The following is a 26,906-nucleotide window of genomic DNA, read 5'->3' on the forward strand; positions in this document are numbered from 1 at the left end:
TACCTTAATATCGTTGACTTTATCGGTCGTAACGCGCTGGTTTTGTATCTCTGACTGGTTTAGGATTTTTATCCATAATCAGAGATTGATTAATCAGTTAGGCGAAGAAAATTCAACTAGGTTTCTGTCTCGACTTGTTTTTTAATTTACTGTTATGTTATAATGCTAATTATTTCAAAGGAAAACAAAAATAAATATTTACAAAATGTACAAAAATACAGAAATGAAGAAAAAAATCAAGTTTAGTAAAATCTAGTTGAACAAGTTTCTGTATATATAATTCTAAAATTCACAAAATATATGCGTGACACTTATTTCTTAAAATAAATGTTCTTTACCGACTGATTTATTTTCTGAGATTAATTATAACCGAAATATTGATAATGTCATTAACAAATCTTCAACAATTTCGGTAGAAAAAGTTCTTAAAACAACTTAATTCACATCACGATTTAAGTTTGCTGTTAGTGTACCAAAAAATAAATTAATTATGTAGTCCACACTTAATTTAATTCTTTTTCTTCTTTTGCTGAGGAAGAATACCCATTGATTCCTGATAAGCTAAGACTACTTTTTCTTGTACGTCTGGTGTTGTAGGTGAATATCTTGAATATTCCATTGTATATTCTCCTTTGCCTTGTGTAGTTGAACGTAGTTCAGTTATATAGCCAAACATATTGTTCAAGGGTACCTGGAGATGCAAAACGAAGTAAAAATTTTTTGATTTGTTTAAATAATAAAACATCGAAAGTTTACAAATAAACGGTTTTAATAATTGTTCTAAGTACCGGAGTTCCTTACTGAGTGTAATCACTCGTCTCTAGAGTTCATTAATTGAGCGGAGATATTATTGGTGTTGGGTTAACTTTAAACTATCTTAACTATGAACGGTTACAGTGGCTGGAAGTCCACGGTTAGAATAAGCAGTTGACACAAGGATTGGCATAATTTGTATTTAAATGTAAGATAGTTTGAAGTGTGGTATTAAGCATGCAGTGATATTAAAGAAATATTTCAGTAGTTTAAGCTGGAAATGAAAATGGGTTCCTGTGAGATGTCATTTGAATTAAAATTGAATTTGTTTTTAGAAATGACTTGAATTGTAATACAAGAATAAAAAGCTATTAAAGGGAAATATTATTGGTGTGTCAGTCAGTAGGAATAGCGGGCAAAGAAGAGTGAAGTTTGACAGGAGGATATCGCGCGGCGACCCTTGCACAAAGGGAAATCCGACGTTGAAGAAAAACCAAGTAGCATAAGTTTTTACCTCAGCTGTTATAGTGCTCCAACTATCATTTCCATCTATTCCAGTAATTATGCCTTGTCTTTTGTTCAAATGGCCAATAATTGTTCCTTGATACTCTTCAGGCACGGTGACCTCTACTGTCATGATAGGTTCCAAGATCTGCCACGCTCCTTCTTCAAATACTAAAAAAATAAATAGGAAACTCTTAAATAATTTAGAGCGTAAAAATATTAACTACTTCTGTTTTATGAAAAATAAAAATAAATTTAAAAATATTACCTTGTTTTATAGCACCTTGTGCGGCTAAATAAAAAGCTAATTCACTGGAATCTACAATATGATGAGCACCATCCTGAAGCCTTAGGCACAATCCAGAAAGTTTATGCCCAGACAGAAGACCTAAGAAAATTAATTCATTAATATTGAAAATCTTCAGCTAAGGGTTTTTAACTGACTTATCTTCAAAATGGTGGCCCTAATTAAACCAGCCTATCTTTCCGCTCAGACATTTGGCTAAACGAATCCATTGCGAGCAGGGTGGTTTATTGAGTAACTATTTTTGAAAATTATAACTAGTCCTTTAGAAAAGAAGTAGTAATACACAATTAAAAATTGAAGTTGTGGAATGGTCACGTTCAGAATAAATTTTTTTTATTTGCTAGCTTGCATACATCAATCCCTGAAAATTCTTTATAATACAAATGTTTTGGATGGGACTGGGTACACGCTGTCTAGGGTGTTTGCTTGCAGAGATTCCACTTATAGTAGAAGAAGTCACTTCACTTCAGCTTCTCCATAAAAATGTTTCGCTATTATTAAAGAGACGTTATTCTTTATTTAAATTACTATAATTATTTTTATCTTAATTACTTACTATGATTTCGTTACTTACCTTTCTCAGCCATCTTCAAGAAACCTCGCTTAACACCAGGTATAAATTGCTTTGGAACATTTGGTCCTGAGGTCTCATCCTTAAATATAAGCTGAGTATTTTGATCTGGTGGTAAAGGCTGAAAAATAAAATAAAAATTCCATGAACGTTTGCTTCTGAATAACAAAAACTCAAGCAGCTACATACAAACCTCTAGCACACCAATAACTCGAGCAAATTGGCCAGCTCCTCCATGTTGTTTCTTATGTAGATAATCAAAATTACATGGAGCAACCAAAGTTTCCCTAAATGATACTTTAGGTTTACCGAGTGTTACTGGACAATTATATTCTCTTTCCATTCTCTGTAATTTTTTGTTTTGTTTTTAACGAATTAATTAATTATTGCAATTTCCAAATTAAATAACTATTTTATTTTTATAAAATATATTTTAAATATTAAAAATTACCTGAGCATAAATTTCAAGATGTAATTCACCCATTCCAGAAACCAATGTTTCTTTGTTGTCAGCGTCATAAGAAAATTGAAACGTTGGATCTTCTTTTGTGAATCTAGCAACAGCTTTACTAAAATTGTCCCTATCTTTTTGATTATTTGGAACAATTGACATGGAAACTACAGTGTCCGGCACATGAATAGATTCCTATAAGAATAAAGTTGCATAGTAGAGCACATACTAATTATAACACGTTATTCATAACTAAATGAAATGTTTTGCAACTGTTAATTTGTAAGAATAAATTTGTTTAAGGAACACATTATCTTTAGAGGTTTTGGCAACCCGGCAATTTAGATTCTTTTCAATTTGTTTCCAGTAGCGAACAAAATGCCAAAGATAATATAAAAAATATCTGACTGAATAAATTGAAATTTTGTTTGAAACGGATTATTAAGAATAGTACTAAATCTACAACAGATTGTAGATTGACCTCATCAGAATGAGGTCTGAAAAATCTTCTGTATCAACTTGATCAATGATGATAACATATAGCAAAATAAAAAAGTAATACTTGTATTTGCAGGTGCGTTTTACTTCCAACTATCGATCAGGTGTCCTGTTTATCTTATCCTTCATGCTGCACAGCAACTTCAGGCATCTAGGACTTGCTCTCCTCTAATATATCGATTTTGCGTTACAATTTTCGCTTAAATGTTATCAATAGTCTAACATCATACGCGATACCTAACCTTATCCTAACCGCCCAAGGCACACATAAAGCTTTTTTGATCCCGATCCAACGGAAGTCCTTCTTGGGACAAACGTGACCATATGTCACCTTAAAATGAATATGGTAGGCGATCGCTGCTTTTCAAAAATCTGTCATCGATTTTCTATTTGGAAGCAGTGTAATTACAGCTTTAATTCTCTTTCTTATTTTGTGCGGAAAATAAATGGATATGGCGTTAGGGAGACATATTTCGTAAGCAGATCAGTTTGTTTATTTCTGAATGGTACATCTCGATCCTAGAATCTGCAGGTGTATGGTTTCTGCAAATTGTATGGCTGCAGTTGTGCAAAAGTTTTTGTGCAGACGGTGTCATTTGAACTGACTTCCGATAAGAAGTCGAGAACGAAAACTAGAATATTTTAAACTAACAAAGTTAAAATTCAAGACCATGAATGAGAATCGAACCCAAGTAAACAACTTGAATATTTGAAAGTCAAAACGCGATGTTTTGAAAATTATTAATAATGTGTGAAAATGCTCTGCAGTGAGATTTAAACGAATTCAATTCAACACAGACGTCCTTGGTTTTTATGAACAACTGCTCTACATCCTATCTAGGAAGAGGAATAGTTTAAGAATTCCACATGTTCATCCTTGATTTTTTCCCGGCAAATAGAAGCATGAACATAAAGATTTAAAATTTATTTTCTGTTATAATGTCAGCAAGATTGAGCGAATGCTTAAGTTTTGTTCAATTAAAAATACTATTTAAAAACCGTGAAATGGACCTCTGTGGAAATTAGACATGAAACGCACACCATTTTCGAAGTAACAATTATATTGTATCTTGTAAGTGGTGGGAAAGGCGCTTAGACAACTAAGACGTAAGAGTCAAAGGTAAGAAAATTGTAATACAGTGTTCAGTTACCGATATTAATCGTGGTTTTATTTAAGATGTAAATGCCAGACATTTGTGGTAAAGTATGTTGTTATTCGCCTCCGTTTACATCCTGAAGTAGGAAGTAATAATAGTTCGTTAATCAATAGTTGATTAAAAAGCCCGCCAAGAGTAAAATGAATTACTTCATTTTTTTTGTTTTTGTTGGAAAGATGATAAAAGGCGCTTCCTGTGATAATGGTTCAAATCTAATCATTCCTCCTAACATTCATCGCTTACCTTAGATAACAAAGTGCTTTAGAATTTTGTTAATCATACATACCATTGTTAAATTAAGTTTAGGTTCGGTAACAAAACTATCCCCACTTGCACAGTCAACACCAAAGAGGGCAAAAATATCACCGGCCCAAACTTGCGCCACATCTTCCATTTGATCTGCATGCAAGCGAACTAATCTTGAAATTCGTACCTAAAAAGTAAAATAATATTACTGTTTGAACATTCATCCTTACAAGATTTGGTACCCACAGACTTCTTCCCATTCCTTAATCAAAGAGATTTGTGGCTTTAAAACGTTTAGCAGATGATTCTATTCACCTTGAAATCTAAAGTTTTTGTGAAATTTAAGGCACAATCATTCAAATGTTATGATTAAGATTACTTCGCATTATATTACCAAACTCTGTGAAAAGGACATTCTAAGTAAGTTTATTGAAAGGAATCCTATCTTTCTATTTGGGACCATGAATGCTGAAGTATAATTAATTAACCTTCTTTTTGGTTCTGACGTTATAAATATAGTCTCCTTTGTGAAGAGTTCCCTGATAACATCTCATATACGTTAACTGACCAAATCGTCCGGCCTCCAATTTAAATGCAAGCGCCACAAATGGGAAGTCCTCACATCTTGCTGGATTCAGAAGTACTCTTTCTTCAGCATTCCTGGAAAATGATACATAAAAAGATATTATTTTAAATTACGGCGCTTTAAGACATAGAAATTCTTAACTTATTCATGTTACTTAACTCTTTTTTATTATCAATAGCAAAATTTTGTACTTCACCAGGGTTTGGTAAATAATGTAAGACTGCATCTAACAGTGGTTGGACACCTTTATTTTTTAAAGCTGTCCCTAACAATACCGGAGTAAATGTGCGTTTTAAACAAGATCTCCTAATGGCTGCCGCAACATCTTCTTCCGTAGGTGTTTTCTCCTCTGTAAGATCACATATGAATTAAAAATTTTTTAAATTCATTTTAATTTGTCAATAATTTTCCAATTTGTAAGTACTGATTGAATAGAACGTAAAATGGTTTAAATGTATCTAGTGGTCACTCTACCTAATTTCGATGGGCAGGCTGAACAAAACGCCTTACTGCCCCAACTTCTAGGTCTTCTGCGAATTTAAGGGAAATGACCGATTCGTGATTTTAACAAACTCATCAAAAATGCTTCTTAGTTGCACTGGTTTAATATAAATTATAACACGCCTTATCAGATTATTGTTGACAGTTAAATATACTCTCAAAATTCAAGTACCTCGGTGCTTGGATTTCTTCCGAAGGAACCCATACATTAGGCACAAAGAAAACATTATAAACGATTAAAATATAATTAAGATATTGAATTCAATGCTTTAAAGAAGCGATATCAAAATGGAAATAATAAACTTCTACTGTTTTATAGAAGGTGTAGCACTGTATGCAGCATAAACGTTATAAATATTAAATATTGCAGTGCAACAAGGAAAACAGCTCCTAGCAATGGAGATGGATATGAATTTCTGAGGCGGAGCTGCTTGTTCTACAACATGTTTCCTAATGATGTAATTCAAGAAAGAGAAAAATATACTTAATGGTATTGAAACTCGCCGATTTCAATGGTACATGCAAACTATTTGCATAGAAATATAATACGCTCGTACATAGTAAAGTATTACATCGTTACATGGATGGATGGCTAAAGGTACTTTCCTGGGGAGGATGTTTGTCTAGTGGTTAAGAAGAGTGGCTTTGTAAGTGAGAGATACCCAGTTCGAATCACCCGTGTAGCTACTTTTTATTTGTTAGAAAAAATGTTAATAATAAATTATATGCTTCCGCACCCGTACACGACACCTAATTGGGAGTTGGACTGCCTGAAAAAGATGGATGTTGTCTTTACTTAATTTTTTAAAGATACTTTCCTTTATCAGCCTGAAAAGAACAGGAAAAGTGGTAGACCAAGAAAACAGTGGAAGGAGGGAATGGAGCAAAAAGTAAGGCTGCAAGAGGACTGAAGAATAATGAATGGGTGGCTAGGGCTTGCTGGAAAATGGGCATTGAAATAAGCTAAGAATTATAAATGTAGCATACCCAGAAATATTTCTCCCAAAGTGTCGTCGACATTAGACAAATGTTCTATCAATTCTTGTCTTTTCTCTTCTGTTTGTGAACGCATATCTACTGGGACTTCATCTACAGTGACAATTTCTCTAAAAAAAAAAAAAGAAGAAGTTATTTTACTAATAAATAATATTTGGAAATATATCAATGTATCGTTTAAGAGCTCACCCAAAATCTCCTTCGAAATATAAAGCTTTCCGTTTAATAAGATCTATCACTCCCTTCATATTGCTCTCCAATCCTATTGGAAGTTGTAATGCAGCTGCATTATGTGAAAGTTTAGTTCTGAATGAATCACGAATATATTTTAATATAACTTACTATAATTGCATAATTTTTCCTATTAGGGATAGTTAGCAATATTACCTCAATTGAGAAATTACCCTTTCTGGATTGGCACCCATTCTATCCAGTTTGTTAATGAAAGCAAGACAAGGAACATTGTAACGTTTCATTTGCCTGTTTACCGTCAATGTTTGACTTTGTACTCCACCAACACCACACAGAACTAACACTGCTCCGTCTAAAACTCTTAACGCACGTTCAACTTCTACGGTAAAATCTACATGTCCTGCAAGCAATAGCACATAATTATAATCATGTATTAGCTTCAGATAATAACTTAAAATAATGGTGACAATAATAATAAAATTACCAGGTGTGTCAATAATATTGATATTATGATCTTTCCACATAGTGTAAGTAGCAGCAGATTGAATGGTGATACCACGTTGCCTTTCCAGCTCCATAGAATCCATGGTAGCTCCAACGTTATCCTTCCCTTTTACCTACATAAATTAAAATTTTTAATAAGCCAGCAAAACTATATACGAATTGGGGAGAAGAAAATTATACATACCTCGTGCATCTCTGCAATCCTGCCGGTGTAAAACAACACCCTTTCAGTTAGAGTAGTTTTACCAGAATCTATATGCGCTGAAATGCCTATATTTCTAATACGTTCTAAACTTATATCGCTAGTATATTTAATGCTACTGGTTGAAAGAAATTTATAATGTCCCTGCAATAAAAAATTGTATGTTAGCACTTACTAACCTTCCAATAAAATTCATTAAATATAAGTTATTTCTTACCTCACTTAATCTAGCTAATGATTGGGACAAGTGGTTGGAATTAGGGCGTAAAATTATAGACCATGCCATTTCACTTTTTTTTCGTTATAAACTTTATGCCGATATCACTAGTATGGCTATGGTTATCTCATTAGTTAACAAAACATGCAGAGCACATCGCAGGTTATATTTGCACAATATAACGTTATTATAACCTTCCTGATAGACGTAGATAGTAGATTTGCCAATAGAAATTTGGAAGAGTTCTCAAAATGAACTTGAGGTAGAAATTAAGATTATTGAAGTTGTAATTTGATCTGTGCCAGCTTCTTTGCCTAGTAAGAACACAAGTTAAGTTCGTAATTAGCATTCTTGTGTCGCAATAATACTTCAAGTTTATAACTTTTTTTTTAGGGAACTGTAACATTTTAGGTACTACCTTAATAAGCTCAATAATGAAGAATAATCAGACAGAGATAACTTTTGATGCACCTCCGCAATTTAACTTCCAAAACTTTGCTGATCCTCCGTACAGCTATAGTCCTACGAATGATCCACTTCAATACAATAATCAGCAGGTACCATTTAAAATTTCATTGTTTTTAGGCAGAAAGATCTTTGATACGTCCCGATACTTAATTACGGATGCTTTTTTTTTACAGCCCAATAATCAACCAGCCCCAGAAAGAAGTAACAATTCCATGTTTAGCCTCAGATTTTATCAAGATCTGTTTGATGTTAATACAGATGAAGTAATCAATCGTATTAAGTGGTCAATGGTACCTAACCCTAGAGTAAATTATCTACAAAATTATATTAGAAACAAGCCTGATCTGTATGGTCCATTTTGGATTTGCGTTACGTTAGTTTTTACTATTGCTGCTAGCGGTAATTTAGCCGAATACCTACAGACAGCAGCGGCAAGAAATTATCATTGGAAATACGACTTTCATGCAATCACGGCTGCAGGAACTGTTATTTTTTGCTATGCGTGGTTACTACCAGTTATTTTATGGGCAATCTTGCACCTTTACGGAAATGAACAGGTTAGTTCAGTACGCGCTTACATTTTATAATAAAGTGAAAAAAAGTAATATTACGTTTTTGTTGCAGTTTAAATTAAACTTACTGGAGCTGCTATGTGTTTATGGCTACACACTTTCTATATTTGTACCATTATCAGTGTTGTGGGTAATACCAATACATTGGATTCAATGGACTCTAGTTGCTGTTGGGGCTGTCGCATCAGGCACTGTGCTGATTACATCAGTGTATTCTGCATTTACACCTAAGTTATATCCATTACTCGCTGCTGCACTGATTCTTCATATCCTTCTCGCAACGTCCTTCATTCTCTATTTTTTCCATGCTCCTGCTTCATCTCCGTTAATTCCTGTCCATCCAACTTCATCAGTAATAATTCCTAATAATGATACTGGGCATTAATCACAGAGATAACCTACTTTTTATACCGTTTGTGAAAACATTCCGTCTGTTCTTTAGAAAAAAGAATTCAGTGTAAAGTAATGTATCAATAAGTTTTTGTTATGTTAGAAAAAGAATCCAGAGAAAAATAATGAATCAATACTTTTTTTTTTATTGGAAAAAATCTATTGTAAAATATGAATGAATACATTCTTTTGTATTAACAATGAGCTCATGAATAGATGATTTAATAAAAACAAAATAAAGTAATCGTTACACAATTTATTTATGAGTTTACGGGATAGATACTCCTGTATTTGTAGTATAGCAAAATTAATTTTTCTTTTTAGTTTATTCTGTAAAATCGAATCAGGATGAATTCTTTTCAGGAAATCGTTTTAAATAGGATCAAAAATTTTGGGTTTGGTAGATTATAGAATAATTTATGGAGAAAAAAGCAAGAAAACCTACTGCTCTGACGTTCCTTTAAATAATGTAATAGATGAGATTAGGCACTTGGGTGCATAGTGGTACATACTCCCCTATGTAAGATTAAAGTACCATCCTGCTCTTACACTTATAAAGAGAAGTATTGCAATAGTTTCATATGATCGACCTGAGAACCGATTTTCATGAATGAAGTTACATTAGATTCGAAATTTTATGTGGTAGTTTGAGGTCTTGTCGCTTTACATAGTTGCTTAGGGGAGTTTGCCCCAAGTGTGGAGCCTCCTCTGAACCCAGGTTGAAAAGGACGAGGGGTCGTTGGAGTGATTCATTATAATGCACGATGATAATATTCAGAGATGTGAATGATGTGTAAATATTGTTTGTAATAGTACTATGAAACTATTAATAGAACAACTCAAAAAGTACAAAAATCTCCTTAGCAAAAACTTACAGTTAAAGAGTTAAGTATAAGGGTTGATTAAACGACAAAAGCTACACAGATCAGCAAGTTACCAACATTTCATTCTAACTTAAGTTTTGCAATTTCAGTTATGCAGAAACGTTCGAAAAAAACATGAGTTTAATTAAATTAACATTTTATTACAATTGATTTATTTAAATAATTTGATTAAATTAAAAAATTTTATTTCTTTTGTTTAGGATTTATTAGATGTCACAGACCTTTATGCTGGCCACTTTCATACTGATTTGGGTTCCTTTTGTCACTTAGTCAACCCTCATTCTTAACTTTTAAAACTGTAAGTTTGTGTTAAGGAGATTGTATTTTTAGTTTACTTTTTGTGTTTTTAATATTACTATGAGTACAGATCAATAAAGTCAACGTTTGAATAATATTTGAAATTAAATTTATGTGAATTTGAGGTAATTATTTCTATGCTCAAATCAATGAGTAAACAACTAACTAACTGATAATTGTTAAAAAACCGCAAGTTATAGTAAAAATGATCATGCAACGTATACTGTAAATAAATACATGAGTTCATAAATAATAAGAAATAACTGAATGAAATAAGAGAGAATAGAAACACTGCAAATGGAATTTCGAAATTATAAATTACAAGTCCTTAATCAGAAATTATAAATTTCTCAAATAAATAATTAAATTAAATCAAAGACCTAGACCGGGAATCGAACTCAGTATCACCAATTATCTTAGCTTTGCAGGCCTCATCTCTAACTGCTCGGATAACGCGGCAATTTATAGCATTCGTAAACATTTTGAAAAAAAATTATCACAAATGGGTGATAAACTTTACACATTATTGGAAGTTTTATTACTAAAGCAAATCTTGAAAGGATCCACAGCCATTATTATTCTATAAAAATAGTTTCCCATGTTTTTAACATTTTGGGGGATATTAAGAATGATTTCTTTTTTACTAGCTGGTTTAAAGCTTCAATCTAGATATTTCTTCACTTGGGAAGTCTACCCTGAAAAGGAAAAAAACAAATTATAGAAATATCAGAAAAAATATATACAGACTCAATAAAATATAAATACAACAAATATCTGAGCGTTGGTCTTGGGACCCAGTTTTGAACTCAGACGGCTTACATATTTTAGTAAACAGTAATGATAAATATACAGTTAGATACCTCAGTTTCATAACTTTCTTGACATCATTAGGGGTAAGTCGCCATGGTAACGGACTTGTTCCCCAGTAATCCGATATTTCTGAGACTCGTTCCATATTTAAAATTGTGGCTATCTGCGTTATTCTAGCAAATTTATCTCGTACTGACCAAGATGTAGCTTTACTTAGATAACTTACTAATGCTCGAACTTCTTTATCCAAAGCTAAACCTCCAAGCTATAATTAATTAATTTTATTAAAATTGTATTTTAGTCTTTCGAGAAAACGATCAAAGAATAATTTTGGTAGAAATTAAAAAGCAAAGCACTTACCCTATTAAATTCAGTTTTCATGATCACTTTCTCAAACTGTTGATTAACTTCTGTAGCCACAATGGACACCAAGTTGTCATAATTTGTTGGCGTTAATGATAATTTAAATTCAGACAATAAATTATCAATATTGCCAACAAAACTACGAAGAAATGGTTCATTTGCTTCATAACTAGAAAATTCTTCCTATAGAAATATAAAAGATATAAGAGAAAGAGAAAACTTACAATAATAGACAGGGAGGGTAATCATTCTTGTTTATGAAGTAGATTATCAAAATATAAATATATTAAAATTAACGAGATTTCTTAAGGAAGGAATTAGCTCAGCCGCAGTGTTTTGTACTCCGAACTGGAGTTCTCAGGATCGATTCCAGTTCGTTCCCTTACTTCTTTTTCTGCGTTTCATTCAAGCAATGTTACCTGTTAAAACTACTCCAGGTTCAAATCAACTAAGGTGTCTACTGCCTTTCTTATTTTCTTTATGATGTAACAAGTGCGAACACTTTGAAACTGCTGACGAGCTTACCTCAGTCAAAGTATGTGATAAAGTGAGAAATGTATCAAGCCATGTTGCAATTCTAGGTTTAACTGCTGTATTTCTGAGCTGGTGCATACCAAGCTCTTGTGCACTTCCCATCGCCGCACTGACACTGGAAAGCCCAGCCAAGCAACTCTCGAGTTTTCGTTTTTCCAATTCAGTATAACAGACAACTTCACCAGCTAAACTTGTTACCAGAGTGTTCACATAATCAGCTCCAATTTCTGTATTATTTATGTGTGCCTATAAAGCATGAACAAGAATTTTGATTTAGTGTAGTTGCGTGGATAAGTTATTTGTTTCAAAGAATACAATTATATGCTCACAATAAAAATAGTTTTTGTATGTTCCGTATCATTTGTTTGCAGTCGTCCTTGCATTACAACATTGTAGGCTTGAGTTAAGTCAAGATAACCAGAAGGAAATCCTTGCTTCATCGTGTTCAATAATGTTGTACACATTTCAGTTTCTAGTACACCACAGGCATTATTTATCACCGCACAAACTCCGTCAATGTTAGCTGTACCACTTGCCCGTCTGAAATTAGAATGTCCAAGTATGTGGAAGTATGGCTGTAATTATGACTTCTAGAATTTTTTACACTTCTGGAAGGTTTCCAAGTAAAGAATATAAATCAATAAGATCTATGAGGAGTCTATTTTGTGGACATGGGCAAATGATTTCTTAGGTTTAATACAGAGTATACTCAAAATTTGGATCAAAAGACGTATTGCATTAATAATGGGAGTTATACATCACCGAAACTCAATTTTGCACAGTACATACCCATGAAATTTACTCTGTATTGATTGGTAAATATATTCACTCTACCTGGAAATAGTAATCATCTAGGTAGAAATGTCATAGAACTATTTTAGATCAACTAAGGTTATGTTGCCCAAAAGAGATTTATGTATAGTAGCATTTAATACTTTAGAATGGTTGCACTAGACAAGATAAGGAGAAGGCATATTATTTTAAGTTTCTTAGAGGAAGCTGAAAGAGAAGGTTAATTATGCACACATAATCTTCTAAGAAATAAATAGACAGCTTAAAGAAGATCATGCTCATGATCGGCAAAACTTGGAATTTATTCAAATTCGTTTCTAAATAAACGATTACCTGATACATTTCTTCACTATGAAGAACACGTCATCGACCATACTTGATATTGGCGATCCTGGTTCACAGGTATCCATACCAATAGCTTTTTTAACACTCTCTTCCATATAATAATGTTCTAATAGCAGATATTCTCCAAGTAATTCTTGCATTAAACGGCACAGTTCACTTGATTTTAGTTTTCCTTCAAGTTCATTCAGAGCTTCTTCATTATTCGATTTATCCTGTTCGTTACCACCTGTATCCCCCTGTAATGTATAAATAAAATTGAAATGCAAAATTCTGTAAAAAAATAAAACTCACAAGTTGCAAGTATGGAGGATTTCAGTGATTAATCTAAAGAAGATAAAAATACTGTACCCTCAATGTGTAGGAAATGAGCTTTTGGAGAAGTACACACGACATATATTCCATGAGTCCGCAAAAGATCATATGGGAAATAATCATGCAATGAATCTAAATAATCTTTTAATTACTGTAAATATTAAAAAATTAACTTACTGCAACTTTTCTTCGAAGAAATCTTAAATACAGATTGTAACGCGAATGCATTATTGTAATTTCACCAAGCAATTGATCTAAATCTTTTGGATCAAGTTTTACGGTTGGAGTTGAAGAACGATTTTTTTCTCTAACGATATTCGTAAGTCTGGCCAATTGACGATGTCTCCAAAAATCATTTAGAATTATTTTACTCTGATTATCACATTCGTCTTGTAAGTTCGTTATTAGTTTTAATAATTTGCCAGGACCTTTAATCAAAAATTAACTTTATCTTTAATATTTTTGGCTAATTTGCAGGCGATTAAAAAACAAAAATTGGAAGTATCCAATTTTATAATAAACTTAGTGAAATAGAAAACATTCAACAGATAATTATGAAGCAAAAACTTATATTTCCTCAAAACAATAAAAATATCTATTAATTACCGTAATATGTTTCCACCAATGGTTGGTGTACCTCAATAATTCTAGCAATCCCTTCAAACAGTAGCGTCAACACATCAGCGTACAGCACTCCTGCACGTTTATCTGATGAACTTGTTTCCAAAGCACTTTTTAAATTTTTTTTAGATGAAGATTTTACCTAGATCGATAGAGACTACGATAGAATATAGTTTATGTTGATAAAATGTTCAATATAAATTTCATAACAGCTTAAACAGTTAGAAACTTATTAGGTTAATGAATTGGCAAAATTTGATTTTATAGTTATTTGAAATTACAGTCTTAAATAATAAGACTTTATCTGTTGACAGTATATTTCTAAAGAAAACAAAACCAACTTTATAAACAAACATGAAACAAATTTTACCTTTGTAGAAAGAAACAACGAAAATTTCTCCAAACCATAGTCATGCATATTCAGTAATGGAAACAACTTGAAAAATCTTTCTACCGAAGCAATGTCTTCATCTGCAACGGCTTCGTTAAATTTCACTGTGAGAATATCTCTTAATTTATTTGCTGCTTCTTGTAACAAGGATATTGAATTGTTCACTGCTACAGAATCTAGAATGAAATTGTTTAAATGTTACTGTTTTTTAATAGAATGACGTCTTCCTAAAAGTAAACTTTCCTTTCAATCGAAGTAAACATTTCTCTTCTAAGGGAAAAATTCACCGAGATGAAGGAGGCGAACCTCGCCTAAAAATAAGCTTTCCGTTTGGAAATTAATAAAATCCTATGTTCTAGGAAGGTTAAGAAGTACCACTCCTAATTTAATCAGCGGTTGACATTTTTTAATATACTGAACTAGTTTATTTAAAGTTAAGTAGATATTAATTGAATGATACAAACTATCTAAACGAATACCTTGATTAACATCGTCAGCAGTTTTCTCCAAAAGTCTTTGATCCATAGACAAATAACGATGAATATGAGCAGCAGCCTTTTCAAAGTCTCCATTCGTCATTGACATTTGCACACCGTCACAGCATAATTGTAAATCCAAAAGATCATGAACTCTTTGTTGACATTCTGAGACTCTTGCCTTAAATAGCAAACGGTGTTATTATGATAATATGAAAGAGTGAACTGAAAATTTATTTTTTAAAAAACATACTAACCCTTGCTGTATCCAACTTTCTAACTTTGTAGCTCACATTTTCTGCTAAAGTTGATGCAAAGCTGATCATTTCCATTAACTGTTTTGAATCAGAACTTATAATTTCTAAGTTTGGCAATACTTTCACTATATTTCGTACTTTGGTCTCGAGATGTAAATTTCTAGAGAGAAGGTTTTCTAATTCTTTTTCCACTTTTTCCTTTAAAAAAATATGCATCAATCAGAACAATCGATGTTAGGATTATCCTTTCAAGATTTATGGAGGGTTCTTGCAATAATACCTTTAAGATACCTAAAAGTTTGGAAATTGGATCGCTCTTAAACCAAGCACATTTTAGTGTAAATATCAGGCTGACCAGGCTATAGTAAACTTTTTTAGTCCCTTTAAAGTGGAATATCCTGTTCAGTATTTGTTACATATATCATTATTTTTACAGTATGTTTTTTTTTAAGATCAACTCTTAAACTGTCATACCGGATAATTTTAATATACAATGAAAGATCTTGGAAAAGATGATCGAATTTATGAAGCCCTGAAAAGAGCTGCTAGAAGTTTGAAGCAGAGTATAAGGTTCTTTCTAATATGAATAAATCACTGATTTCCAAAGCAAAGGGAATAAATATCATCCTGATATTTCTTTCTGTTGAGCAGGAAAACTGCAGATTTTTTGAGGCCTACTTATGTTTGGTCATTGATCAGTTTCAAGAATTGTTCCTTTATCAGAAGATCTTTATAAACATTCAAGTGTGTCACCATTTCTATACGCACTAATCTCTGAAGAAAGAGCATATTGAATGCGCTAAACACATCAACAGTGTATACAGAAATCCTAATCGGACGAACGACTTCGATCAACGACTAAAAATAAGGCAATTATTCACGGAAAAAGTCTATTTTACAATTTATATAGATTCAATCATTCTTTTATAAAAAAAATCCATAAAAATTACCTCATCTTCGCTTATTTTTGCGTACAATTCCTTATACTCGTCATCTATGAATTCTGAACTCATATTCACGAAATAATAGTGTTATACTTGTATCACTTCAATTAATCATAATTTATAAAAAAATAAAACAATCTGCACTTTCTGAAACCTCCTTTCCTTATCAATCTCTCCCACCACTATACCATAACTTGTAAAGTAGGTGCTGCAATCTTTAGGAAGTAATTGCAACGATATTTTGTAAACAACTCCTGTAGCCCTTGACTCGAACGCTATCTGGGTTGTCCCAAGTTACAACATCATAAGTTTAGCCCAGAATTTAGTCGTTAATACGCTATGCTGCGTGTCGTGTCGGTTCACGTGGGTGGAAGTCGTAATATGAATAATAGAAATAAATGTGCGTTGTATATGTTTTTTTTTATTTAATTGACGTTAATTTTATATATGTGCGAAGGAATACTTTCCTTGATCTAAAGTGAATGTGTACTAGCTTTTTACCTTGGTTTATTTATGTACTTTTTGGGAAATATTTGTACTTGGTTTGTTGAAAGGAAAAAACAAAAGGACTGTATGATTTTCAAGGAGCTGTTTTCAAACAATAACAGAGTACGTATTTTATTAAAAATTCTGTTAAACTTATGGGTAATTTTAGTTTTAAATAAATTTTTGCTAACTGTATGTGTGTATTCACTATTTTTTGGTTCATTTTGAAGTAGTTAATATAAGTATTGAAAGTTTGATTAGATTCAGGGAAAAAAACAAATTAATTAGTTTAAATAAATATGCATTTTTTATTTCGAGAAATGTTTTCTGTTGGTACTTTTTCCAAATAATTATTTGAAATACATGTGAAGTGTCTTAGAGTTTAATTCAGATCCGTTTCATTCTTTATTGAATTCATACTTTAAGCAATTCATTCTCTATTTGTCAACAATCCAAAAAATAGGTTTCACAATTATATTTCGAACATTATTTCAGCTGTTAGTACTCCATTATCGTAATACCCATACATTACAACTTTGTTGAATGGAAGGGAACATCCATGAATGAATAAGCCGTTACACACATAGTTTCGTATCTCCCCACTACTTAACTTAATCGAGAGAACTGCATGGTGTGTAGTACGTGCACCTCATCACCATCATACGTACCACTCCTTTAAGTCATATGACTTCACTATCTAAATATACCTAAAAAGACGTAAAAAAAGTTCGTAATTCAGTCATATTGTAATTCATTCAGCCAAGTTTTTTTAATTTTTCATATTAAAAGTGTTACGATCTTGTAAAAATTTTCGATTTCGCTTTCATATTAGTGGAAGCTGTAACTTTATTATGTAGTTTGGGTTCTAACAGATGAACTGTCCCTTTAATCCGAAAAACATTTTTTCGTTTGCGTATTCTCATGATACCAGACTTGGATACCTCAACCACTTTACTGACCGCATTTTTTTTCCGTTTTTCTCCAAAAATGCTCGTACAAGTTTCTCTAAACATTGCATCTTTATAGATTTATACATTTTTTTTTTCTTCGAAACTACTTTTTAGAGTAGCCCTGGGAAAATATGGGAGTCCGCTACTACATTATAGTGCCATTTCAGTGTGATGTATTTTTTTGAAAATTTTATATTACCAATTAAAACTATTTTCTAAAAATCAAGATTTTAAAGGCAATTTAAGCATTTAAACCATGAGAATTTAATAATAACTTAAAAAAAAATTATCATTTTTAAAAATACCTCACTAAAACAAGTTTGTTATTGTACGATTGTCAACGCCTCGACATTTTCTTGGCTAATAAAAGTCTCCCTTAATTATGCAGCATCATAGTTATTAATTATGTTTAAGTAGGGATCCTATTTTGTCCTGCCCTTCTCCACTAACTAGCCGAGATCAATTTAGATGATAGATGATGAGCTCAGTACTACGGAAATGATTGAAATTGAATTTGACGAACTGTAAAGTATTTTTCTTAAGAATTCAATATAAGCGAAATAATTTGTTCTTTATAAGCAAAACTTTTGTTGATAAATACAAATTTTTAATTTTCAAGAATGCAAATTTCGCAGATTAATTTCTTGCTAACTAATTAACAATCCCCCACCACCTTCCACTTGACAGTTTAATAATAACTTTACATCCTTGTTCCTTTTTTATTTACTGAGTTAAAATTGCCTTACTTTATTTAATTGTTTAACCTACATTTATTTACTCTTAGAATTTATTTTTGCACAATACAGCGTGGCCATTGTTGTTGTAATTTTTCTTTTTCATATCATTAAAGTTATTACTTATCTTTCCACTCATTAATGGAGGTATTGCGATCGAGCTGTTTTTGTTTTTTTATTTTGACTGATTAAACAACGAAAAACTCGCTGGAAGTTCAAGTTCTACAGTACTGTTACAGTAAATTGTTATTGTATAATGTTGATTTTATTCGTTATAACAGCATATTTATTATAAAACCTTACCAATATCGGTGTTCAATGTATTCTAGTTAATTCAATCTTTTAATTAATTTTAATAATGACGATTATTTGAAGAAGTATAATTAATACATTTTTTCCGTAATTTAATAGAAATAATTATAACAAGTACACTTTTTTTTTACAACCTGTGAACACAGTTCATCTACTTATCAGAAAAAAAAGCCCACGCTTAACACCACGCATAGCAAGGAAAGTAGTTAAAATTTTCCACAAGAGATTTAATAAAATGTTTACTAGAACTTGATTAACGAATTTGGGGTTGGTTTTTTTTTTATAGTTTTTTGTCATCATATTATTTTTATTGCCTGCTTATCTTATTTTGTTTTATAACCTCCATTGTTTATTAGTGGATTCCAGATGATGGTATTTTTTATTTTTAATTCTTTTCTTTCCACAACTAAAAACAAACAAACAATTTCTAAGTATTCAGTTGTTATCTGTTTTGTATGGGCGCAGTTCGTGTAAATATTTTCAGCCCTGGTGTTTTATAATTTATTGCGTGGATTGTGTTTATCGCGCATCAAGGAGTTTTTGGTTGTGTACGAGTTTGTTGTAGTTCATTTAAATTTTATGTATTTTTTTTTCTACGTAGTCATGGTAACAATTTTGTTTTTTTGATTTGGTTACAATTTGATTTAGGTTATTCAATAAATTACATTATTTTCTGCAACTTTTATGAATTAAGTTAGTTGTATTTTCACATTTTCTTGCCATTTTTACTAAAAAAATAATTGATTGAGTGAAAATAGAATTGATTTTTAATATTTTCTGTAACTGATTTTTAATTAAAATTGTAAACTTTAAAGATGTGAAAAAATTAAATGAAATTATTGACTCATTTCCTCCGTTAACTGAAAATTATTTAACTGAAAATGGTTTTTATTTATACTTAAAAGATTAAACAGAAAATATACTAGTTAGAAAGACATTAGTTAGAGATAACGGATGCAAATGCAGACTCTTGGTGATAGATTCTTGGTGTTAAGAAACATGGCAAAATGATGTGGCTGCTGAAAGTAAACGTTTGTTGACTCTGGTCGAATTGTAAACTATGAATGCTTTTATAGGTACTCGTAGACTGATCCACTACTTTATCTGTACTGTATAATTCAAATGATCCTTGCATAAGTGAACACTTTTACTTTGTTTAGTAATGTGTTTATAAAGTAAGATTAATTTATACGAGGGTCGTTTGAAAAGTCCGTGCAAAAATAAAAACTACTTAATTTTTTGGGGTAAACCTTTTTTATTTTTCAACATAGTCTCCCTTTAGGCTTATACACTTCGTCCAACGCTGCTCTAGTTTGTTGATCCCTTCCGAGTAATAGGATTTGTCCAAGTCTGAAAAATAGCCATTCGTTTCTGCAATCACCTCCTCGTTTGAATAAAATCTTTTTCCCGCCAGCCATTTCTTCATATTGGGGAACAAATAGTAGTCCGATTGAGCCAAGTCTGGAGAATAGGGGGGATGTGAAACGAGTTGGAACCCTATTTCCATTAATTTAGCGACCACAACTGTTGAGGTGTGAGCTGGTGCGTTGTCGTGATGGAAAAGGACTTTTTTGTGGGCCAATCGTGGGCGTTTTTCTTGCAGCTCGGTTTTCAAACGGTCCAATAACGATGAATAATATGCACCTGTAATAGTTTTACCCTTTTCCAGATAGTCGATGAGGATTATTCCTTGCGAATCCCAAAAGTCGCCATAATCTTTCCGGCCGAAGGAACGGTCTTCGCCTTTTTTGGCGCAGATTCCCCCTTGGTAACCCATTGTTTAGATTGTTCTTTGGTCTCAGGAGTGTAGTGATGTATCCATGTTTCACCCACAGTGACGAAACGACGCTTAAAGTCCTGCGGATTCTTCTGGAACAGCTGCAAACCGTCCTTGCAACACTTCACACGATTTCGTTTTTGGTCAAGCGTGAGCAATCGCGGCACCCATCTTGCGGATAGCTTTGTCATGTCCAAATGTTGATGCAAAATATTATGTACCCGTTCATTCGAGATGCCCACAGCACTAGCAATCTCACGCACTTTCACTCTTCTGTCATCCATCACCATATCATGGATTTTATCAATGATTTCTGGAGTAGTAACCTCAACAGGGCGTCCAGAACGTTCAGCGTCACTTGTGCCCATATGGCCACTCCGAAAATTTTGAAACCACTTATAAACTGTTCTAATCGAAGGTGCAGAGTCACCATAATGTTTATCAAGCTTCTCTTTAGTCTGCTGAGGCGTTTTGCCTTTCATAAAGTAGTGTTTAATCAACACACGAAATTCTTTTTCGTCCATTTTTTGAAAATCACTCGACTTCCTCGATTCAAACGAATGCCAAACACAAAGAAATAGACCGATCTGACTGAAACTTGGTGTGTGTTCTTCCAAGAGATGCTACTAACTAAACATAACCTCGATACGCGCCAGTGGTGCTATCTCTCTGACTTTGCACGGACTTTTCAAACGACCCTCGTAAATAATTGAAAATAAAAATTGATAATTTTGTCGAAACCTAGCGGATGATAAAAAGAAAATTATAGAATGTTTTTAACATGTTATCAGTCTGTATTACATAAAACTTTAACGGCCATTTATTCGTACAAATTAATTTGCAAAAATCACAGCCTACTTGATCAAAGAGATGTTTATATTTCTTGAACTACGTCCAAAAATACTGTGTATTTATATTTGTATCAATAAAATAAATAGATTATAAATAAATGCAGATACAGATCTATAAACATTGTTGCACATAGTTTATCTTGCAGTATTGTGTAGAGCTTAGAGGAGGTTAGGAAAATGGAAGAGAGTTTCTAAGATGAGGGTATGGGGCAATATATCCTCACTTTTGGGGGTGTAGTTCCTTCTCTGGGGAAATCGATAGCGCTGAAACTACGCAACAATACGTACGATATCTCATACTAACGCTTGAATTTTGGTAACGATATTTGATAATCTTTTATGTTTTTAGCTTCTTCTTCTATTGATATGTTTCTATTGTGGAGAATAAAAGATAGTGTTTAGTGATTCTAGGGTACTGGAGGCTTACGATTTGTTTTTGTGTCATTTTCGATAAATGAGATTTCATGTATTTGTAACTGTTTTTTGGACTATTTACAATTTAGATTATTACGACCTTTAAATTCATGACCTACTTTCAAAATGTTCTTACGGTCAAAAGGAAGTGAATAACAAAAAAGATTAAAGTGACTGTAGAGCGGTAGAAAACAGTAATAAGACTTTCTAACACCAACTAACAAAAAATCCAGCCGGCTTGTGAAGAGGATGTAGAGCACGGTTAGTGGCTAGCAGGAGGCAAATAAAAGTAAGCGATAGTTGGATCAATTGAATGGTCCGGACTGGGAAGCCACCTCGGCTGAAAAATTAAGTCCTCTAAGTCCGAACTCTATCGGTTATTAAATAGTGAAAATGACTGATGAAAATTTATTCTTAAACCATTTACACCTGTGGTTCCCAACCATGGCGACTACCAGCTGTTTTGAATGTGCTACCATGAAATACATTTCCCAAATATGAATAAACTGGTAAAGTGATGGAAATTTTGATCCGTCATCACCTCTAAACATTCATAGAACAATTTGACAAAAAGATTTGAACAGTTTTCTAACATAGAACCAATGGTCACCTTTTCTGTAGATCCATTTACTTAAGCACCTGCTAAGAAAATGTAACAGCTTTAGCAACATCAATTGAAAATATTTATTGAAAAAAGAGCAGTGGAGCTGGGAACTTGAGATTTTGGATCTTAAAAATGACGTACTGTAATCCTACGTGACAGATGAAAACTTTTTGGAACCTGGTTGACAAAAAATTATTTCCATTTTTAAAAACTGCAGCATATAAGATAATAAAATCTTTCTTCAGTTCCACATAGTTTGGAACCATGGTCATAATTTTTTTTTTTTTTTAATTTATTTGCTATTCACAATCTACATAGAATAAAATGTAATAAGTGAATGCGATAAACGAATACTTCATGGCAGGATCAGCTTGAGGAGAGAAGGTGCCCACCGGCAACACTCTCGCTGGAGTTTCTTGTACTATTGAAGCTGGTTACGAGGCCAACAGTGTTGGCGATCTGGAATGATTTTGGAGGCGAGATTTTGAACAAGAAGATTTGTACAGAATGGAAGAGAGTCAAAGAATTTTCTATATTTAGATTTAGATTCGTCAGTTACGTATGAGATTTTGAGGTCGTTATGGAGGGTGGAGTTAGAGACATAAAATGGAGAATTCGTAATCTGACGGAGTATTTTGGATTGGAAGGACTGGATCTTTTGTGAATTGGAAAGTTTGACTGAACCCCACAGTTTGAGTCCGTAAGTCCAGATCGGTTTGAGTACGCAGTTGTATATTAGTCTTTTAAGTTCCAGTGGCAGCTTAGATTGTCTGCCAATTAGTCGCAGTAGTAATTTGTTTCGTCGGTTGAGTTCAAGTCTTTTCAGTTTAGTGTGCGGATTCCACGTTAGTCTTTTGTCGATGTACATCCCAAGGTAGCGAACTAAATTAGCAGAAGGAAGAGGAATTGAGTTGAAACTTATAGAGGGACATGATCATAATAAAATCAAAATACAGATCTTGAATTACCGAAGAGCATCTTAATTATTGTCTGCCCAATGTCTCATTGGCTCATTGCCTAAGATCACATTAACTTTTAATAAAACTAGTTTGGTATTGTATATTTATGTTAGTTTGTCCTACATATTACGAGTAAATATTAAATTAAATATTTTGTTTTGTACATTATTTATGTTATTAATTTGAAAGTAACTATAAATTTAGCTTTCAAAATTAAATGGTGCCCGTTACATCATCGGCAATTTAGAATACGGGCTCTTTGGTTCTAAAAGGTTGGGGACCAACTGATTTACACCATCAGATAACTTGCCCTGCCCTCCACTAAGCCCAATAGCATCAACAATATTGTAACTCATAATCGTTTTCAGCTCAACTTTAATTTATCTTAGATCAAGTAACCACCATTTCAAATTAAAAATTTAATACTAAATATGAATATATAGTTTTCGTGACCGCAAATTGTTAAACTTAGGATGGAAGATTTGCGAGGAATCGGTCAAATAAAACAACTCGTCTCATTGTCAACGTTTCGACAAATATATAGTTATATATAGGTTTAAATATATAGTTATATATAGGTTTAAATATATAGTTATATATAGGTTTAAATATATAGTTATATATAGGTTTAAATATATAGTTATATATAGGTTTAAATATATAGTTATATATAGGTTTAAATATATAGTTATATATAGGTTTAAATATATAGTTATATATAGGTTTAAATATATAGTTATATATAGGTTTAAATATATAGTTATATATAGGTTTAAATATAAAGTTATATATAGGTTTAAATATATAGTTATATATAGGTTTAAATATATAGTTATATATAGGTTTAAATATATAGTTATATATAGGTTTAAATATATAGTTTAGACAAATATATATATACAGTTTTTGTAACTCAACCAACCCGCATAGCCACGCCCTGAAGAGGACAATATATTTGTCGAAACGTTGGCAAGAAGACGAGTTTGTTTTTTATTTGACCGATTCCTCGCCAATCTTCCATCCTAAATTTAAAACTAAGTTTACCCTGAAATGGAGATGGTTCTTTTTTTTATTGATTCTCAGACTTCTGTTCACTATCCTTAACATCCTCAAGCACTAAATCTAAAAGCCTAGAAGTTTCTTGGGGTTCCAGCCATTAATAACCTGATAAATGAAAGTATACATCTTAGTTGCAATGGCTATCTGTTCATTGTGAAGCTAATGGCAGTGAACCGACTTTAGGCTGAAGAGCTCCAGCAAGGAGCAATCTAGTTTTTCCATCCCCTTGTACTGGATGAAATCCAGTTAAAAAGGATGCAGGGAAAGGCAGGTATCACGCTAAGAGGGACCGGGGGGGGGTAACAAAAAATTGTGAAATTACGTTTGAAAATGGCTGGATCCCGCCATTGGTCTCTGCCGCTCGGTAACTGTAGCCCAGCTTTCGGAAGATGAAGTGTGTTTTCTGCAAAAAGCATCTGCATTGCTGAACGCTCGAGTTGGCCCCGCTCCCATTCATGGTAATGGGAGAAATGAACGGTTAGCACTTGCATCGTTGCTTGCAAGTTTAATGATTGATTGTAGCTCAGTTCAACACATATCCGACCTTAATTGAGCTGTAAGATAAACCAGCTTTGGCGTTTATAAAATAGTTACCAGATTCCATTATCTTCTCGCGCAAGAGGAGTGGTCACTAATTAGGGTGATCAGAATCTACAGACAGATCATTGGCAGATCAAGAAGGAAGAAATTAGCCTCTATTTTGATATTGCTTTACTATTCGTTGTGCAAGAGATCGTAAACTTTGTTTTCAATTGATATCTTGTTTATTGGACATTTCTATTGTACAAAACTTTATTACAAATGATAATACCAGTGTGGGCTTCGTTAAGAGATTAGCTGAGTGATTAGCGCATTGGATTCCCATGCAATAGATCGGCGGGTTCGAATCTAGCTGATGGTCGTTAGATTTTTTTTTCTTCCTAGGGGCTTCTTAAAGTTCACTGCCCGTTGATGGACAGAGTTATCAGAGAGAACACTGTCCGGAGGCCGGCAGTACTCTAATAAAAGTTCTGGGAGCCTAGTGATATCAGATGTTGACGAACCATTAACAATAAATAAATAAATAATAAATAAACTACCTTGTACAATGAACAGCGTAATAAAGGTTCATATCAATTCAATAATAATGAATAACAACTCGTAGCACAGAAGAAATGCTACTTATATTACACTACAAGTACAGAACTGCGCGTGGTGACCTTCATTAAAATGTCTGTTAAGATTGTCTGTCTGTATGTATATCTATATTGGAGAACTTGAATTTTCAAAGATTTTTTTTTGCTAGATAATGGCTGAATTAACGTTTTATTATTATCCTTGTGCGCATGCTTTACTTTGTGTTAAATGGTCTTGCAATTTTGTTTCGATTGTTGAAGGTATTCGATTTTAAATATTAATCGGAAATGCATAATTTTAAGGTGTCCAATTATGAAAATTTAGGATCTATATGGCATCTTTCTCTTTCCCTTCATACCTCTGTACTTTTCTCTGTATGACAGTGTCAAGTATTTGCTTACTTTTAAGTGAAATTTTGTTCGTATTTTTTATGTGCTTCAGATTTTTTAAACAGTATCTCTATTATACTTATCTTAATATTTGTATTTACTCTTAAAGGAATTCGTACTAGAAAACAAAAATATTTTCTGTCTTTCATCCTTCTGAATGAAAATAAGAAAAATAAGCGTGTTATAATAACTATAACTATACGAGGGTCGTTTGAAAAGTCCGTGCAAAGTCAGAGAGATAGCACCACTGGCGCGTATCGAGGTTATGTTTAGTTAGTAGCATCTCTTGGAAGAACACACACCAAGTTTCAGCCAGATCGGTCTATTTCTTTGTGTTTGGCATTCGTTTGAATCGAGGAAGTCGAGTGATTTTCAAAAAAATGGACGAAAAAGAATTTCGTGTGTTGATTAAACACTACTTTATGAAAGGCAAAACGCCTCAGGAGACTAAAGAGAAGCTTGATAAACAATATGGTGACTCTGCACCTTCGATTAGAACAGTTTATAAGTGGTTTCAAAATTTTCGGAGTGGCCATATAGGCACAAGTGACGCTGAACGTTCTGGACGCCCTGTTGAGGTTACTACTCCAGAAATCATTGATAAAATCCATGATATGGTGATGGATGACAGAAGAGTGAAGGTGCGTGAGATTGCTAGTGCTGTGGGCATCTCGAATGAACGGGTACATAATATTTTGCATCAACATTTGGACATGACAAAGCTATCCGCAAGATGGGTGCCGCGATTGCTCACGCTTAACCAAAAACGAAATCGTGTGAAGTGTTGCAAGGACGGTTTGCAGCTGTTCCAGAAGAATCCGCAGGACTTTAAGCGTCGTTTCGTCACTGTGGATGAAACATGGATACATCACTACACTCCTGAGACCAAAGAACAATCTACTCGTAAACAATGGGTTACCAAGGGGGAATCTGCGCCAAAAAAGGCGAAGACCGTTCCTTCGGCCGGAAAGATTATGGCGACTGTCTTTTGGGATTCGCAAGGAATAATCCTCATCGACTATCTGGAAAAGGGTAAAACTATTACAGGTGCATATTATTCATTGTTATTAGACCGTTTGAAAACCGAGCTGCAAGAAAAACGCCCACGATTGGC

The 26,906-nt window shown here is 33.0% G+C and overlaps 4 protein-coding genes across 6 annotated transcripts in view; 2 read left to right on the forward strand and 2 right to left on the reverse strand.

Annotated features, from left to right (window-relative positions):
- Window positions 1-224: 224 nt before the first annotated feature.
- On the reverse strand, window positions 225-7,825 carry mEFG1 (mitochondrial translation elongation factor G 1). 2 transcript variants are annotated; one of them, XM_074132316.1, is made up of 15 exons: window positions 7,686-7,825; window positions 7,451-7,612; window positions 7,247-7,379; window positions 6,958-7,162; window positions 6,760-6,876; window positions 6,562-6,680; window positions 5,233-5,422; window positions 4,976-5,147; window positions 4,528-4,674; window positions 2,587-2,781; window positions 2,329-2,481; window positions 2,139-2,256; window positions 1,526-1,645; window positions 1,268-1,428; window positions 225-691 (listed from the first exon to the last, which is right to left on the reverse strand). In XM_074132316.1, the coding sequence occupies exons 1-15, from the start codon at window positions 7,752-7,754 to the stop codon at window positions 509-511; spliced, it is 2,244 nt and encodes a 747-aa protein (XP_073988417.1). In that variant the 5' UTR covers window positions 7,755-7,825; the 3' UTR covers window positions 225-508. The 2 variants fall into 2 exon arrangements, with proteins under 2 accessions (XP_073988417.1, XP_073988418.1); XM_074132317.1 differs by lacking the exon at window positions 225-691 and having other exon boundaries at window positions 1,311-1,450.
- A 37-nt stretch (window positions 7,826-7,862) lies between these two features.
- Window positions 7,863-9,374, forward strand: LOC141456406 (protein YIPF2). Its single transcript, XM_074132359.1, has 4 exons — window positions 7,863-8,002; window positions 8,079-8,242; window positions 8,327-8,710; window positions 8,778-9,374. Exons 2-4 carry the CDS (start codon window positions 8,120-8,122, stop codon window positions 9,108-9,110), a joined length of 840 nt encoding a protein of 279 aa, XP_073988460.1. The 5' UTR covers window positions 7,863-8,002; window positions 8,079-8,119; the 3' UTR covers window positions 9,111-9,374.
- Window positions 9,375-10,811: 1,437 nt separating this feature from the next.
- On the reverse strand, window positions 10,812-16,320 carry Cog4 (conserved oligomeric Golgi complex subunit 4). Its single transcript, XM_074132318.1, has 12 exons — window positions 16,148-16,320; window positions 15,198-15,395; window positions 14,944-15,121; window positions 14,444-14,640; window positions 14,059-14,215; window positions 13,630-13,880; window positions 13,129-13,376; window positions 12,333-12,543; window positions 11,995-12,249; window positions 11,467-11,652; window positions 11,157-11,371; window positions 10,812-10,991 (listed from the first exon to the last, which is right to left on the reverse strand). The coding sequence occupies exons 1-12, from the start codon at window positions 16,208-16,210 to the stop codon at window positions 10,949-10,951; spliced, it is 2,202 nt and encodes a 733-aa protein (XP_073988419.1). The 5' UTR covers window positions 16,211-16,320; the 3' UTR covers window positions 10,812-10,948.
- A 125-nt stretch (window positions 16,321-16,445) lies between these two features.
- Window positions 16,446-26,906, forward strand: part of LOC141456378 (uncharacterized) — a 158,587-nt gene continuing 148,126 nt past the window's right edge. For both annotated transcript variants that reach the window (XM_074132308.1, XM_074132310.1), the window contains exon 1: window positions 16,446-16,750. The gene's annotated coding sequence lies outside the window, so the exon portion shown is untranslated. The remainder of the gene's footprint in view (window positions 16,751-26,906) is intronic.

This window comes from Rhodnius prolixus, unplaced genomic scaffold (genome assembly GCF_049639745.1).
Source record: "Rhodnius prolixus isolate KJV_2025 unplaced genomic scaffold, Rpr scaffold_4, whole genome shotgun sequence".
NCBI lineage: Eukaryota > Metazoa > Arthropoda > Insecta > Hemiptera > Reduviidae > Rhodnius > Rhodnius prolixus.